This window comes from Mesoplodon mirus (assembly GCF_964341445.2).
Source record: "Mesoplodon mirus genome assembly, chromosome: 2".
Taxonomy (NCBI): Eukaryota; Metazoa; Chordata; class Mammalia; order Artiodactyla; family Ziphiidae; genus Mesoplodon; species Mesoplodon mirus.
In genome coordinates, this window is record NC_138977.1 from 69,027,535 (window position 1) to 69,044,638 (window position 17,104).

Sequence of the window (17,104 nt, forward strand, 5' to 3'; positions counted from 1 at the left end):
CTCTTCTGAAAAGAGAGGTCACTGCTATAGACATAAACATTATCAACTAGTATCTAGCCTTTCATTGAAAAAAAAAACAATTTCCTTTTATAGTGTTTTTATGTGCTACCCATCAAGGTTTTAGCCAAATATGAAGTATGAATACTATAAAATCTACTTTGCTTCACCATTTAGTATGCACGTCTAGAATATGCCCTACACTTACCTTGCCAAGAAACCAAACCTTCTGCCAAAAGCACTGCCTTTTTTGGGCTAATAAGGTAGAATTAAAAATATACATATATATGTATATAAGCATGTATGTGTATATACATATATATTTACTCCACATAACTTTGGTAGAGGTATCTTATTTATGTAAATGACATAATCAACAGTTAAAATAAGAAATGCAGATAAAAATATTAAATTCCTTGGTTTCTTGGAACATATGCAGGCCTTGAGAAGTTGGCACAGATTCTGTTCCTACAGCTTGTCGGAAATTCAAGCCAACATGTAATTGCTTTATATTGGACCTGTATTTATTCTACCCATTTGCTCTTCTAACTATGGACCAATTTCCAAATACAGTCTGTGATACCTGTCTTCATGTTGTATATGTTGATCTTTAAAAAGAACAGCGATGAATGATTTTAAAAAATAATGGAAACTCGGGTATGAATACAGAATTAGTGACTATTATTTTTTAATACACTATTTCAGAATAGGTTTAGATTTGCAGAATTACAGTGAAAATAGTACAGAGAGATCCAATGTACTAGAATGTACACTGCCCAGAGAGTCAGGACTTACCCAAAAGCTTGTATTCTCTTGCATTCTCTTATGTATGTTTTCCTTCCCATAATCCTTCAGAAAACATTCTCTTATGTATGTTTTCCTTCCCATAATCCTTCAGATGCTGACACTCTGGTCCTTTCTCCATTCTCTTGTCGCCCGTGGTATGGCATGACCTCACCTGATGGAATATTACAGCACATTGTTAGCTGATGAAAGTTTGAACGTAGGTAACATGAAGAGGTAGAAGTGAGCAGCACCTTCCTGAATTTAGGGGATTTTCTGACTGAGTTAATTGAACCCCAACAAGGGCTTTGAAGGGCACACTGAAAGAAATTCTTTTCTCCTCACTCCCAATAAGCCCGTATATTCCTATAAGTAGTTAATCGAACTATTAATTGAGCCTTTCATATCTGACTGATATGGCTCACATAGCAATTATAAATTATTCTAGGTTTTCTTTTTGCTTTTAACTCATATGGGCTAAGAAGTGTAAGGCTGGGAGCCCTTAGTAGACTTTGGAAATGCAGGACATGATTCAACTCTAAAAATGGAATCAGAATAGGAGAAGAGATGTTCCAGGAGCAGAATAATTTCTTCCAGGGACAAATAATTATCACAACCGGGAAAGCACAGGAGGAAAAAGGAGAACTGGTGCTACCAGTAGAAAGCAGATGTGCTCCTAACTTGCCCTGACTATAGGTTATCACCCTCTGAAGTAAGAGATTTTAGATCACAAAGCAAGGCTTTTAAGGACAGGCAATGGATGTTCTGATATGATGCTATGATTCTCTTCAGCTGTGGCGGTCTTAGTCCCCCAGCTGCTAGTACACAGCTATAAGAGTTACCTGAGGGCTTCCCTGGTGGCGCAGTGGTTGAGAGTCCACCTGCGGATGCAGGGGACACGGGTTCGTGCCCCGGTCCGGGAAGATCCCACATGCCACGGAGCAGCTGGGCCCGTGAGCCATGGCCGCTGAGCCTGCGCATCCGGAACCTGTGCTCCGCAACGCGAGAGGCCACAACAGTGAGTGGCCCACGTACCACAAAAAAAAAAAAAAAAAATAGAGTTACCTGACCCAAGATAGCCAGCATCCAATGACAGGTCAATGTGAAGCTTTGAAGGCCTAGACCTTTGCCCCAACTTGGGGTGCAAGGCCATGCCAGTTTCAGAGCTCCCCGTGGGATTTGCAGAGGTTTTCACTGAGACTGTATCACATTCCAACTTCTTCTGCCCAGTCCTGCTTCCTTCCCTTCATTTCCACAGACGTTGATTCAAAGAGCCCTCCCTAATAAAAATCCTGCACGCTATCTACATCTCATTATCTGCTTCCCCAGGAAGGCAACCTGCAACATTACGAAAAACGTCTCCCGATGGGCTGGTGATGCCTGATATTCCACCACTTTACACCTCATTTCTTTCTGATGAATTGAGCCAGAGCAACTTAAAGCTCACTGAACTATAGCATCAGACTGACATTGTTAGGCTAGTGGGTTCCAGTGCGAAATGCCCGTATCTTGTCTTCCCCAGAGCAACTGCTCTCATGAGAGAGCTAATGGTATTGCAGGCAGACGCTTCTCACTTCCTTTGTTCCCATTTGCTGAGGGGAGGAGGAAAGAGCAAAAATGTGTGTGCTTGGGAGATCAGAGGGATGATGGGGAAGGAGGCAGGTTCAGAAAAGAAAGCCCATTTATTCTGGAATATTAGTGAGTCAGTACAGGAGCAAGAAGAGAGTAAAGAAAAGCAAATTATAAAAAGGATTTAGGAGATGCAGTCAGAAATTTTTATCAGGAAAATTCTTTTAGAATTTTACATTTCCCAGACGCCAAATTATGGAATTACTGAAAAGATCGTTAGTATTTCTATTATTTAATTCTTAGGAAATTAATTGTGTCCTGACTCTGTGCCAAGCCCCTTTTACTACTTCATGATGATTCACTCAGTAGAACTTCCTCATCTCCAGTTTGCTTCATCAGTGAATCCCTGACAGGATTTTGTGGCTAACATGTGCTTCTTAAAATGCTGATATGATAGATTTGTTTCTAACAATAGGCTACAGATTAGCTGTTAGGAAGTAGATAGATTATTATAAGTGCCTTAAAGCAACTGAGATAAAAGCCCCCCAAATGATTGAAATGATAAAATAAATATTTAAACAGAGCTACATCACACCAGTATTGTAAATTCAGAGGAGATAATGATGCTCCAAGCCTCCAAATCCTGTAGCAAATACTGTGACTTGCCTGTGAGAGAGGCAATTAACAAGATCTCTTCTTTTATCTTGAAGCCAGTGTTCTAATTCCTCTGCAGCATCTGCCCATAAAATTAAGCATGTGTTCTCACATTTAGATTCCACAATATTTATGGAAGAGAGCTTTTCCAAACTCCATTGACAGATGAGGAAACTGAGGTTCAGAGAAGTTTTGGAAATCAATCATTTTGATTTGGGGAATCAAAGCAAAGCTGGGGGGTGGCAGAGCCAGAATTCAAATCTCAGTCACTGTGATAACTCGAGCCCATGGTGTATAGAGTGCTGTCTCTACCTGGAAAATCTCACTGCAAGAGATGGTGCACAGTCTCCACCAAAGGCTCTCTCCTAGGCACGGACCTTGGAGAAGAGGCAAAAAAGTCTAGGGGGGATGATTCTGCAAAGTTTGTTTGCTTTTTTGTTTGTTCATTTTATAGGTACTGAGTCTTCTGCTGATAGATAATTGCTGTAGAGCTCTTGGGAGAGAGCAGCTAATAAGCTAGTAATTGTCACATCCTTCTGATATAGCCACTGAATGGTCAGAACAACAGTCACTCCACATCTGCAGAAATATTTTACTTGGAGTCCAAAACCTGAGAATAATCTCAGCCTTCCCATCAAGAAGATGCATGACCATGGGCAAGTGGTTTGACAGTTGTGAGCAGTGGCTCAAAGTGCAAAGTACACAGCCATACTCGTTGGGTTCAAATCCAGCTCTACCACTTACTAGCTATGTGACTTTGGGCAAATTATTTAACTTCTCTGTGCCTCGGTTTTCTCATCTGTTAAATGAGTATAGGATTAATGCCTCATCGCACATGAATTATCGTGAAGAATAAGTAAGTTGAGACATGTAAAACACTTAAAATGATTCTTGGCACATAGTAGGTGCTCTTTAAGAGTTAACAATTTTTATTATTTACAAAAGTTCTAATAAAAATCTACATTCAGGGCTGATGGTAAAAATAAATGAACTGTTTCTAAACTGTAAAAAAGAAAATATACCCCTCTTATGGTATATGTGGAAGCTATGCAGTCAAGCCACACTTATTTGAATTGGACAAATATAAATGTAACTTTGCAAGTATGTTATATGTGGTTGCTAGGTCCAAGCTTCAAAGTTTTCCACTTGTCACTTCTTCAGAGCATTCCTAATTCTTTTCAGTTGAGCACTCAGGGATAGGGACCTCTTGCATCCAATAGGGACAGGACAAGGAATTACATTTCTATCTGCCTTTGGAGTGCCACTGGGTGTGAATCCTGGATGATAACAGATAATGCCAGTATTTCTTGGTGGGGTTGAAGATGAAGGGAGGATTCTCTTTGTTAAGTGAGTTTATCTAGCTTTAGCAAATGACAAATATAGATGTTGGGAATGAGTGAACCTCAAAAAATATGAATAGAATAAATTTATGTAACTATTTATACATGGATTTATTTAAACCTGCAGGAAACAAACTAAACAAATTCAAGAGCAACTGAAAGAGCCACATAACAGTAAAAACTACAGTCTCAAAGCATCCAGCACAATGGCAAAGTCAGAGAACTTGGTGAAGAATCATGTCCAGCTGCAAAATGTAAGTTACATGTCTATACGTCTCTTCCCGCAGTCCATCTCAGTGCTTCAAGTCCAGAGGGGATGGGGAGCCTGTGATCAGACTTGCATATTTTTTTCAGTACTCTGTAGATTTTTCCTTAAATCATGTTGCATTTTCATGTGTGCACACAAGTACTGGATAAAAGAAAGAAAAATTAAATCTCAGCTCCTGATTATAATCTGTAATATAATTAATCTCTGGAAGCAAAAAGAGCTTCAGTTGTTTGTTCCATAATCTCTTACTGAATCCTTACTTGTCAGAAATTGCGCTGGGCACTAGGGGTACAATGTTCCCTACTGTAGGAAACTGATAGAGTAAAAAATACAGACACCCAGAGGAGGCTTGTAGGATGAGATGGTTGATATTGCAGCAGAGATTGGAGAAGAGACCAAAGGGAGGTGGTGGGAGCAGAAGTGGAGGCAGCCCAAAATCCAGGCTTGAACAGGATTTTGAAGAATATGAAAGGTTCATCAGAGAGTCAAAGAGCAAAGAACACAAGACTAGAACAAAGAGAAAGAATAAACCCATGGAATCCTAAGAATATATGCTATGTTCAGGCAACTCTGAGTTAAGGGGTGTGAGCAAAATCAAAGGTCAGAAACATGGGAGGGAAGAGTTGTGGTCCCAGAGTTGGGACTTCCTAACACCAGGCCTTAAACAGATACCAGAACTTGAAGTTAAATCAATGCAAGCTCTTTGAATTCTACATTCTTTCTAAAGTGGTTTTAAAAACTTCTGAGATATGTTACAAAACACTAAATTAAAGACAAGCAAATGTTCCCGGAAAGGTCCTGCTGCTTGCAGCTTGAAAGAAAGCCAATACTCCAGAGACAAGTGTAACTCCCAAGATTTTACTCCGTGAAAATTTTTAAGAGAGAATCGAATCATTGGCAGGGTGGGGTGGGAGGGGCAGGGAATCAATGTCTTTGTAATCTTCCACTGTGTGCAGACTTTCTTCTGATTGGTGTGTGGTGAGGTAACAGGGTGGTAGTCCAGGAATCTGGTGTTCAGCCTGAAGTTGCCATCCTTTACCTAGGTAGGGGCCTTAGTTCCTGAAGAAGAACTCAAAGATATCATTATGAATATTTCATGAGAAGGAACCAGGCCCCTGTACCATGCAGCACTATTGTTTCTTGACTGCTTCTCTTTGTTTCTGCATTCCCTCCCTTCCCTGATTAGTAACTGTTTGGATCTGCTCTTTGGAACTAAGGGAGGGTCAAGGAAGCTGAATGAAGCCTATTTCCTACAAACAAGAAATGAGGACACAGAAAGGATTTGTATCTGGCAGGGCCCCACAGGGTCCTGCTCCATTTCACAAATGCCATATAAGACATACTGGAAGATTCCTATCTGGGTAGCAATTCTTTGCCCCCCACCAGACTGCACTTCCAGATTCTGAGACACAAAATGAAAGCACAAAGGCCATGATATAAACCTGGTATTTGAGTGTAATACGCAATCACCCAGGACACATTGACACCCCTCCAAATGCTTGAATCACTGGGAATTTAAACATCATTTGTGATTTTAGGAAATCATTACCCCAAAAGTCGCCATTATGCTATGCGTGACAGATGTACTTAGATGTTTAATGCGGAATTCATAAATCACAATTGCTTCCTAGCAAAGTTTTGTTAAACTTGTAATCATGGCTGTGTGTAGGGATTGTTCTTTTCAGAAACAGGGTGAATGCTTTTGCTAATGATTTCTAATGAGTATTATCCTATCACTGTAAAAACAAATGTAGTGATGGAGGGCTTCTTTGCATTTGAACCAGTCAAAGATAAAGCCAGAGTCTAGTTAAAGTAGTAAGGACAGACTTTTGATCAGTAATATACTGTTGCATTACGGAAGATAGTCCAGTTTGAACTGAAGCCAACTTCCATTCTTACAGAGGTGACTGGGAGATTTAAAAGGAGAATGAGGGAGTGTGTGTGGGGGAAACAGTGGGGGCTTGACAGAGTCAGGGAGGTGAAAAATTACAAAGAGCTGGTCATAGAAATGTGATTGGGACAGCTTTGTCTGTTAGCTGGCCATTATTGAACTTAGGATCCTGTTGTTGCAGGAAAAATGGGGTGCAAGAGGATGGTCATGCTCCAGGTCTCTGTTGAGTCCCTGGGACGGGCCGCCAAGTGAGGGTCCTTGGCTTTCTGTATGAAAGAATTCAAGAGCTAGCCACAGTAAAGTCAAAGCAAGTTTATTTAGACAGATACACACTCATAGACAAATTGTGGGCCATCTCAGAAGGCAAAAGGTGGCCCCAAAATATCGGGTGGTTTGTTTTTATGGGCTAATGAGTGGGAGGATTATTCCAACAATTTTGGGAAGGGGCAGATATTTCCAGGAATTAGGCCACTGCACACTTTTTGGCCTTTTATTTTATTTTAGTTTAGTTTAGTTTCTGCTTTATAACAAAGTGAATCAGTTATACATATACATCTGTTCCCATATACCTTCCCTCTTGCGTCTCCCTCCCTCCCACCCTCCCTATCCCACCCCTCCAGGAGGCCACAAAGCACCGAGCTGATCTCCCTGTGCTATGCGGCTGCTTCCCACTAGCTATCTATTTTACGTTTGGTAGTGTATATATGTCCATGCCTCTCTCTCGCTTTGTCACAGCTTACCCTTCCCCCTCCCCAAATCCTCAAGTCCATTCTCAAGTAGGTCTGTGTCTTTATTCCTGTTTTACCCCTAGGTTCTTCATGACTTTTTTTTTTTCTTAAATTCCATATATATGTGTTAGCATATGGTATTTGTCTTTCTCTTTCTGACTTACTTCACTCTGTATGACAGACTCTAGGTCTATCCACCTCATTACAAATAGCTCAATTTCATTTCTTTTTATGGCTGAGTAACATTCCATTGTATATCTGGGCCACATCTTTTTCATCCATTCATCAGATGATGTACACTTAGGTTGTTTCCATCTCCGGGCTATTGTAAATAGAGCTGCAATGAACATTTTGGTACATGACACTTTTTGAATTATGGTTTTCTCAGGGTATATGCCCAGTAGTGGGATTGCTGGGTCATATGGTAGTTCTATTTGTAGTTTTTTAAGGAACCTCCATACTGTTCTCCATAGTGGCTGTATCAATTCACATTCCCACCAGCAGTGCAAGAGTGTTCCCTTTTCTCCACACCCTCTCCAGCATTTATTGTTTCTAGATTTTTTGATGATGGCCATTCTGACTGGTGTGAGATGATATCTCATTGTAGTTTTGATTTGCATTTCTCTAATGATTAATGATGTTGAGCATTCTTTCATGTGTTTGTTGGCAGTCTGTATATCTTCTTTGGAGAAATGTCTATTTAGGTCTTCTGCCCATTTTTGGATTGGGTTGTTTGTTTTTTTGTTATTGAGCTGCATGAGCTGCTTATAAATTTTAGAGATTAATCCTTTCTCAGTTGCTTCATTTGCAAATATTTTCTCCCATTCTGGGGGATGTCTTTTCATCTTGTTTATGGTTTCCTTTGCTGTGCAAAAGCTTTGAAGTTTCATTAGGTCCCATTTGTTTATCTTTGTTTTTATTTCCATTTCTCTAGGAGGTGGGTCCAAAAGGATCTTGCTGTGATTTATGTCATAGCGTGTTCTGCCTATGTTTTCCTCTAGGAGTTTGATAGTTTCTGGCCTTATATTTAGGTCTTTAATCCATTTTGAGCTTATTTTTGTGTATGGTGTGAGGGAGTGATCTAATCTCATACTTTTACATTGTACCTGTCCAGTTTTCCCAGCACCACTTATTGAAGAGGTTGTCCTTTCTCCACTGTACATTCTTGCCTCCTTTATCAAAGATAAGGTGACCATCTGTGCGTGGGTTTATCTCTGGGCTTTCTATCCTGTTCCATTGATCTATCTTTCTCTTTTTGTGCTAGTACCATACTGTCTTGATTACTGTAGCTTTGTAGCATAGTCTAAGTCAGGGAGCCTGATTCCTCCAGCTCCATTTTTCTTTCTCAAGATTGCTTTGGCTATTCGGGGTCTTTTGTGTTTCCATACAAACTGTGAAATTTTTTGTTCTACTTCTGGAAAAATGCCATTGGTAGTTTGATAGGGATTGTGTTGAATCTGTAGATTGCTTTGGGTAGTAGAGTCATTTTCACAATATTGAGTCTTCCAATCCAGGAACATGGTATATCACTCCATCTATTTCTATCATCTTTAATTTCTTTCATCAGTGTCTTATAATTTTCTGCATACAGGGCTTTTGTCTCCTTAGGTAGGTTTATTCCTAGATATTTTATTCTTTTTGTTGTAATGGTAAATGGGAGTGTTTTCTTTATTTCACTTTCAGATTTTTCATCATTAGTGTACAGGAATGCCAGAGATTTCTGTGCATTAATTTTGTATCCTGCTACTTTACCAAATTCATTGATTAGCTCTAGTAGTTTTCTGGTAGCATCTTTAGGATTCTCTGTGTATAGTATCATGTCATCTGCAAACAGTGACAGCTTTACTTCTTCTTTTCCAATTTGGATTCCTTTTATTTCCTTTTCTTCTCTGATTGCTGTGGCTAAAACGTCCAAAACTATGTTGAATAAGAGTGGTGAGAGTGGGCAGCCTTATCTTGTTCCTGATCTTAGTGGAAATGGTTTCAGTTTTTCACCATTGAGGATGATGCTGGCTGTGGGTTTGTCATATATGGCCTTTATTATGTTGAGGAAAGTTCCCTCTATGCCTACTTTCTGCAGGGTTTTTATCATAAATGGGTGTTGAATTTTGTCGAAAGCTTTCTCTGCATCAATTGAGATGATCATATGGTTTTTCTCCTTCAATTTGTTAATATGGTGTATCACATTGATTGATTTGCATATATTGAAGAATCCTTGCATTCCTGGAATAAACCCCACTTGATCATGGTGTATGATCCTTTTAATGTGCTGTTGGATTCTGGTTGCTAGTATTTTGTTGAGGATTTTTGCATCTATGTTCATCAGTGATATTGGCCTGTAGTTTTCTTTCTTTGTGACATCCTTGTCTGGTTTTGGTATCAAGGTGATGGTGGCCTCGTAGAATGAGTTTGGGAGTGCTCCTCCCTCTGCTATATTTTGGAAGAGTTTGAGAAGGATAGGTGTTAGCTCTTCTCTAAATGTTTGATAGAATTCGCCTGTGAAACCATCTGGTCCTGGGCTTTTGTTTGTTGGAAGGTTTTTTTTTTATCTTTTTTTTTTTTTTTTTTGCTTTATGCGGGCCTCTCACTGTTGTGGCCTCTCCCGTTGTGGAGCACAGGCTCCGGACGCACAGGCTCAGCAGCCATGGCTCATGGGCCTAGCCGCTCCGCGGCATGTGGGATCTTCCCAGACCGGGGCACGAACCCGTGTCCCCTGCATGAGCAGGTGGACTCTCAACAACTGCGCCACCAGGGAAGCCCTGTTGGAAGATTTTTAATCACAGTTTCAATTTCAGTGATTGTGATTGGTCTGTTCATATTTTCTATTTCTTCCTGATTCAGTCTTGGCAGTTTGTGCATTTTTAAGAATTTGTCAGTTTCTTCCGGGTTGTCCATTTTATTGGCATAGAGTTACTTGTAGTAATCTCTCATGATCTTTTGTATTTCTGCAGTGTCAGTTGTTACTTCTCCTTTTTCATTTCTAATTCTATTGATTTGAGTCTTTTCCCTTATTTTCTTGATGAGTCTGGCTAATGGTTTATCAATTTTGTTTATCTTCTCAAAGAACCAGCTTTTACTTTTATTTTATTTTATTTTTTTCTTCTTATTTTGAAAACTCTTATTTTATTTTATTTTATTTATTTATTTTTGCTTTATAACAAATTTAATCAGTTATACATATACATATGTTTCCATATCCCCGCCCTTTTGCATCTCCCTCTCACCCTCCCTATCCCACCCTTCCAGACGGTCACAAAGTACCAAGCTGATCTCCCTGTGCTATGCGGCTGCTTCCCACTAGCTATCTACCTCACGTTTGGTAGTGTATATATGTCCATGCCGCTCTTTCACTTTGTCACAGCTTACCCTTCCCCCTCCCCATATCCTCAAGTCCATTCTCTAGTAGGTCTGTGTCTTTATTCCTGTCTTACCCTTATGTTCTTCATGACATTTTTTTTCTTAAATTCCATATATATGTGTTAGCATACAGTATTTGTCTTTCTCTTTCTGACTTACTTCACTCTGTATGACAGACTCTAGGTCTATCCACCTCATTACAAATAGCTCAATTTCATTTCTTTTTATGGCTGAGTAATATTCCATTGTATATATGTGCCACATCTTCTTTATCCATTCATCCGATGATGGACACTTAGGTTGTTTCCATCTGCGGGCTATTGTAAATAGGGCTGCTATGAACATTTTGGTACATGTCTCTTTTTGAATTATGGTTTTCTCAGGGTATATGCCCAGTAGTGGGATTGCTGGGTCATATGGTAGTTCTATTTATAGTTTTTTAAGGAACCTCCATACCATTCTCCATAGGGGCTGTACCAATTCACATTCCCACCAGCAGTGCAAGAGTGTTCCCTTTTCTCCACACCCTCTCCAGCATTTATTGTTTCTAGATTTTTTGATGATGGCCATTCTGACTGGTGTGAGATGATATCTCATTGTAGTTTTGATTTGCATTTCTCTAATGATTAATGATGTTGAGCATCCTTTCATGTGTTTGTTGGCAGTCTGTATATCTTCTTTGGAGAAATGTCTATTTAGGTCTTCTGCCCATTTTTGGATTGGGTTGTTTGTTTTTTTGTTATTGAGCTGCATGAGCTGCTTATAAATTTTAGAGATTAATCCTTTCTCAGTTGCTTCATTTGCAAATATTTTCTCCCATTCTGAGGGGTGTCTTTTGGTCTTGTTTATGGTTTCCTTTGCTGTGCAAAAGCTTTGAAGTTTCATTAGGTCCCATGTGTTTATTTTTGTCTTTATTTCCATTTCTCTAGGAGGTGGGTCCAAAAGGATCTTGCTGTGATGTATGTCATAGAGTGTTCTGCCTATGTTTTCCTCTAAGAGTTTGATAGTGTCTGGCCTTACATTTAGGTCTTTAATCCATTTTGAGCTTATTTTTGTGTATGGTGTTAGGGAGTGATCTAATCTCATACTTTTACATGTCCCTATCCAGTTTTCCCAGCACCACTTATTGAAGAGACTGTCCTTTCTCCACTGTACATTCCTGCCTCCTTTATCAAAGATAAGGTGACCATATGTCCGTGGGTTTAACTCTGGGCTTTCTATCCTGTTCCATTGATCTATCTTTCTGTTTTTATGCCAGTACCATACTGTCTTGATTACTGTAGCTTTGTAGTATAGTCTGAAGGCAGGGAGCCTGATTCCTCCAGCTCCATTTTTCGTTCTCAAGATTGCTTTGGCTATTCGGGGTCTTTTGTGTTTCCATACAAATTGTGAAATTTTTTGTTCTAGTTCTGTGAAAAATGCCAGTGGTAGTTTGATAGGGATTGCATTGAACCTGTAGATTGCTTTGGGTAGTAGAGTCATTTTCACAATGTTGATTCTTCCAATCCAAGAACATGGTACATCTCTCCATCTATTTGTATCATCTTTAATTTCTTTCATCAGTGTCTTATAATTTTCTGCATACAGGGCTTTTGTCTCCTTAGGTAGGTTTATTCCTAGATATTTTATTCTTTTTGTTGCAATGGTAAATGGGAGTGTTTCCTTGATTTCACTTTCAGATTTTTCATCATCAGTATATAGGAATGCCAGAGATTTCTGTGCATTAATTTTGTATCCTGCAACTTTACCAAATTCATTGATTAACTCTAGTAGTTTTCTGGTAGCATCTTTAGGATTCTCTGTGTATAGTATCATGTCATCTGCAAACAGTGACAGCTTTATTTCTTCTTTTCCAATTTGGATTCCTTTTATTTCCTTTTCTTCTCTGATTGCTGTGGCTAAAACTTCCAAAACTAGGTTGAATAAGAGTGGTGAGAGTGGGCAACCTTGTCTTGTTCCTGATCTTAGTGGAAATGGTTTCAGTTTTTCACCATTGAGGACGATGCTGGCTGTGGGTTTGTCATATATGGCCTTTATTATGTTGAGGAAAGTTCCCTCTATGCCTACTTTCTGCAGGGTTTTTATCATAAATGGGTGTTGAATTTTGTCGAAAGCTTTCTCTGCATCTATTGAGATGATCATATGGTTTTTCTCCTTCAATTTGTTAATATGGTGTATCACGTTGATTGATTTGCGTATATTGAAGAATCCTTGCATTCCTGGAATAAACCCCACTTGATCATGGTGTATGATCCTTTTAATGTGCTGTTGGATTCTGGTTGCTAGTATTTTGTTGAGGATTTTTGCATCTATGTTCATCAGTGATATTGGCCTGTAGTTTTCTTTCTTTGTGACATCCTTGTCTGGTTTTGGTATCAAGGTGATGGTGGCCTCGTAGAATGAGTTTGGGAGTGTTCCTCCCTCTGCTATATTTTGGAAGAGTTTGAGAAGGATAGGTTTTAGCTCTTCTCTAAATGCTTGATAGAATTCACCTGTGAAGCCTTCTGGTCCTGGGCTTTTGTTTGTTGGAAGATTTTTAATCACAGTTTCAATTTCAGTGCTTGTGATTGGTCTGTTCATATTTTCTATTTCTTCCTGATTCAGTCTTGGCAGGTTGTGCATTTCTAAGAATTTGTCCATTTCTTCCAGGTTGTCCATTTTATTGGCATAGAGTTGCTTATAGTAATCTTTCATGATCTTTTGTATTTCTGCAATGTCAGTTGTTACTTCTCCTTTTTCATTTCTAATTCTATTGATTTGAGTCTTCTCCCTTTTTTTCTTGATGAGTCTGGCTAATGGTTTATCAATTTTGTTTATCTTCTCAAAGAACCAGCTTTTACTTTTATTGATCTTTGCTATCGTTTCCTTCATTTCTTTTTCATTTATTTCTGATCTGATTTCTATGATTTCTTTCCTTCTTCTAACTTTGTGGGTGTTTTGTTCTGCTTTCTCTAATTGCTTCAGGTGCAAGGTCAGGTTGTTTACTCGAGATGTTTCCTGTTTCTTAAGGTGGGATTGTATTGCTATAAACTTCCCTCTTAGAACTGCATTTGCTGCATCCCATAGGTTTTGGGTCATCGTGTCTCCATTGTCAGTTGTTTCTAGGTATTGTTTTATTTCCTCTTTGATTTCTTCTGTGATCACTTCGTTATTAAGTCGTGTATTGTTTAGCCTCCATGCGTTTGTATTTTTTACAGATCTTTTCCTGTAATTGATATCTAGTCTCATAGCGTTGTGGTCAGAAAAGATACTTGATACAATTTCAATTTTCTTAAATTTACCAAGGCTTCATTTGTGACCCAAGATATGATCTATCCCGGAGAATGTTCCATGAGCACTTGAGAAAAATGTGTATTCTATTGTTTTTGGATGGAATGTCCTATAAATATCAATTAAGTCCATCTTATTTAATGTATTATTTAAAGCTTGTGTTTCCTTATTTATTTTCATTGTGGATAATCTGTCCATTGGTGACAGTGGGGTGTTGAAGTCCCCTACTATGCATGTGGTACTGTCGATTTCCCCTTTTATGGCTGTTAGTATTTGCCTTATATATTGAGGTGCTCCTGTGTTCGGTGCATAAATATTTACAAGTATTATATCTTCTTCTTGGATCGATCCCTTGATCATTATGTAGTGTCCTTCTTTTTCTCTTCTAATAGTCTTTATTTTAAAGTCTATTTTGTCTGGTATGAAATTGCTACTCCAGCTTTCTTTTGATTTCCATTTGCATGGAATATCTTTTTCCGTCCCCTACTTTCAGTTTTTATGTATCTCTATGTCTGAAATGGGTCTCTTGCAGACAGCATATATATGGGTCTTGTTTTTGTATCCATTCAGCCAATCTGTGTCTTTGTTGGGAGCATTTAGTCCATTTACATTTAAGGTAATTATCAATATGCTTGTTCCTATTCCCATTTCCTTAATTGTTTTGGCTTCGTTACTGTAGTTGTTTTCCTTCTGTTGTGTTTCTTGCCTAGAGAAGTTCCTTTAGCATTTGTTGTAAAGCGGGTTTGGTGGTGCTGAACTCTCTCAGCTTTTGCTTTTCTGTAAAGGTTTTAATTTCTCCATCAAATCTGAATGAGATCCTTGCTAGGTAGAGTAATCTTGGTTGCAGGTTTTTCTCCCTCATTACTTTAAATTGTCCTGCCACTCCCTTCTGGCTTGCAGAGTTTCTGCTGAAAGATCAGCTGTTAACCTTATGGGGATTCCCTTGTGTGTTATTTGTTTTTTTTTCCCTTGCTGCTTTTCATAGGTTTTCTTTGTATTTAATTTTTGATAGTTTGTTTAATATGTGTCTTGGCATATTTCTCCTTGGATTTATTCTGTATGGGACTCTCTGTGCCTCCTGGACTTGATTAACTATTTCCTTTCCCATATTAGGGAAGTTTTCAAGTATAATCTCTTCAAATATTTTCTCAGTCCCTTTCTTTTTCTCTTATTCTTCTGGAACCCCTATAATTCGAATGTTGGTGCGTTTAATGTTGTTCCAGAGGTCTCTGAGACTGTCCTAAGGTTTTTTCATTCTTTTTTCTTTATTCTGCTCTGCAGCAGTTATTTCCACTATTTTATCTTCCACCTCACTTACCCGTTCTTCTGACTCAGTTATTCTGCTATTGATCCCATCTAGAGTATTTTTAATTTCATTTATTGTGTTGCTCATCGTTGCTTGATTCATCTTTAGTTCTTCTAGGTCCTTGTTAACTTTTTCTTGCATTTTGTCAATTCTAATTCCAAGATTTTGGATCATCTTTACTATCATTATTCTGAATATTTTTCAGGTAGACTGCCTATTACCTCTTCATTTGTTAGGTCTGGTAGGTTTTTATCTTGCTCCTTCACCTGCTGCGTGTTTTTCTGTCTTCTCATTTTGCTTATGTTACTGTGTTTGGGGGTCTCCTTTTTGCAGGCTGCATGTTTGTAGTTCCCATTGTTTTTGGTGTCTGTCCCCAGTGGCTAAGGTTGGTTCAGTGGGTTGTGTAAGCTTCCTGGTGGAGGGGACTAGTGCCTGTGTTGTGGTGGATGAGGCTGGATCTTGTCTTTCTCGTGGGCAGGTCTCGTGGGCAGGTCCACGTCTGGTCGTGTGTTTTGGGGTGTCTGTGGCCTTATTATGATTTTACGCAGCCTCTTTGCTAATGGGTGGAGTTGTGTTCCTGTCTTGCTAGTTGTTTGGTATAGGGTGTCCAGCACTGTAGCTTGCTGGTGAAGCTGGGTGCTGGTGTTGAGATGGAGATCTCTGGGAGATTTTTGCCGTTTGATATTACGTGGAGCTGGGAGGTCTCTTGTGGACCAGTGTCCTGAAGTTGGCTCTCCCACCTCAGAGGCACAGCATTGACTCCTGGCTGCAGCGCCAAGAGCCTTTCATCCACACGGTTCCTCAATTTGGGATGATTTGTTGTCTATTCGTGTATTCCACAGATGCAGTGTACATCAAGTTGATTGTGGAGCTTTAATCCGCTGCTTCTGAGACTGCTGGGAGAGATTTCCCTTTCTCTTCTTTATTCTCACAGCTCCCGGGTCTCAGCTTTGGATTTGGCCCCGCCTCTTCGTGTAGATCGCAGCAGGGCGTCTCTTCTTCACTCAGACAGGATGGGGTTAAAGGAGCATCTGATTCGGGGACTCTGGCTCACTCAGGCCCCAGGGCAAGAAGGGGTATGGAGTGCAGGGCGAGCCTGCGGTGGCAGAGGTCAGCATGACGTTGCACCAGCCCAAGGCGCGCCGTGTGCTCTCCTGGTGAAGCCATCCCTGGATCCGGGGACCCGGCAGTGACGGGCTGCACAGGCTCCCCGGAAAGGGGGCGTGGACAGTGACCTGTGCTCACACCCACACCTCTTGGCGGTGGCAGTAGCAGCCCCAGTGTCCCACGCCCGTCTCTGGGGTCCGCGCTTTTAGCCGTGGCTCGTGCCAATCTCTGGAGCTCCTTTAAGCAGCGCTCTCAATCCCCTCTCCTTGCGCACCAGGTAACAAAGAGGGAAGAAAATGTCTCTCGCCTCTTCGGCAGGTCCAGACTTTTCCCTGGATCCCCTCCCGGCCAGCCGTGGTGCACTAACCCCTTCAGACTGTGTTCACGCCGCCAACACCAGTCCTTTCCTTGCGCTCCGACTGAAGCCCGAGCTTCAGCTCCCAGCCCCACCCGCCCCGGCGGGTGAGCAGACAAGCCTCTCGGGCTGGTGAGTGCTGGTCGGCACCCATCCTCTGTGCGGGAATGTCTCCGCTTTGCCCTCCGCACCCCTGTTGCTGCACTCTCCTCCACTACTCCGAAGCTTTCCCCCTCCACCACCCGCAGTCTCTGCCCGGGAAGGGGCTTCCTAGTGTGTGGAAACCTTTCCTCCTTCACGGCTCCCTCCCATTGGTGCAGGTCCCATCCCTATCCTTTTGTCTCTGTTTATTCTTTTTTCTTTTGCCCTACCCAGGTACGTGGGGGAGTTTCTTGCCTTTTGGGGGGTCTGAGGTCTTCTGCCAGCGTTCAGTAGGTGTTCTGTAGGAGTTGTTCCACGTGTAGATGAATTTCTGGTGT

At 40.5% G+C, this 17,104-nt stretch overlaps 1 protein-coding gene across 7 annotated transcripts in view; it reads left to right on the top strand.

Annotated features, from left to right (window-relative positions):
• NRG3 (neuregulin 3) overlaps window positions 1-17,104 on the top strand; it is a gene marked incomplete at both ends in the record, with an annotated part of 1,107,647 nt that overhangs the window by 1,052,895 nt on the left and 37,648 nt on the right. For all 7 annotated transcript variants that reach the window (XM_082611217.1, XM_082611214.1, XM_082611218.1 and 4 more), the window contains one exon: window positions 4,471-4,597. In XM_082611217.1, the coding sequence (XP_082467343.1) occupies window positions 4,471-4,597 (127 nt within the window). The remainder of the gene's footprint in view (window positions 1-4,470; window positions 4,598-17,104) is intronic.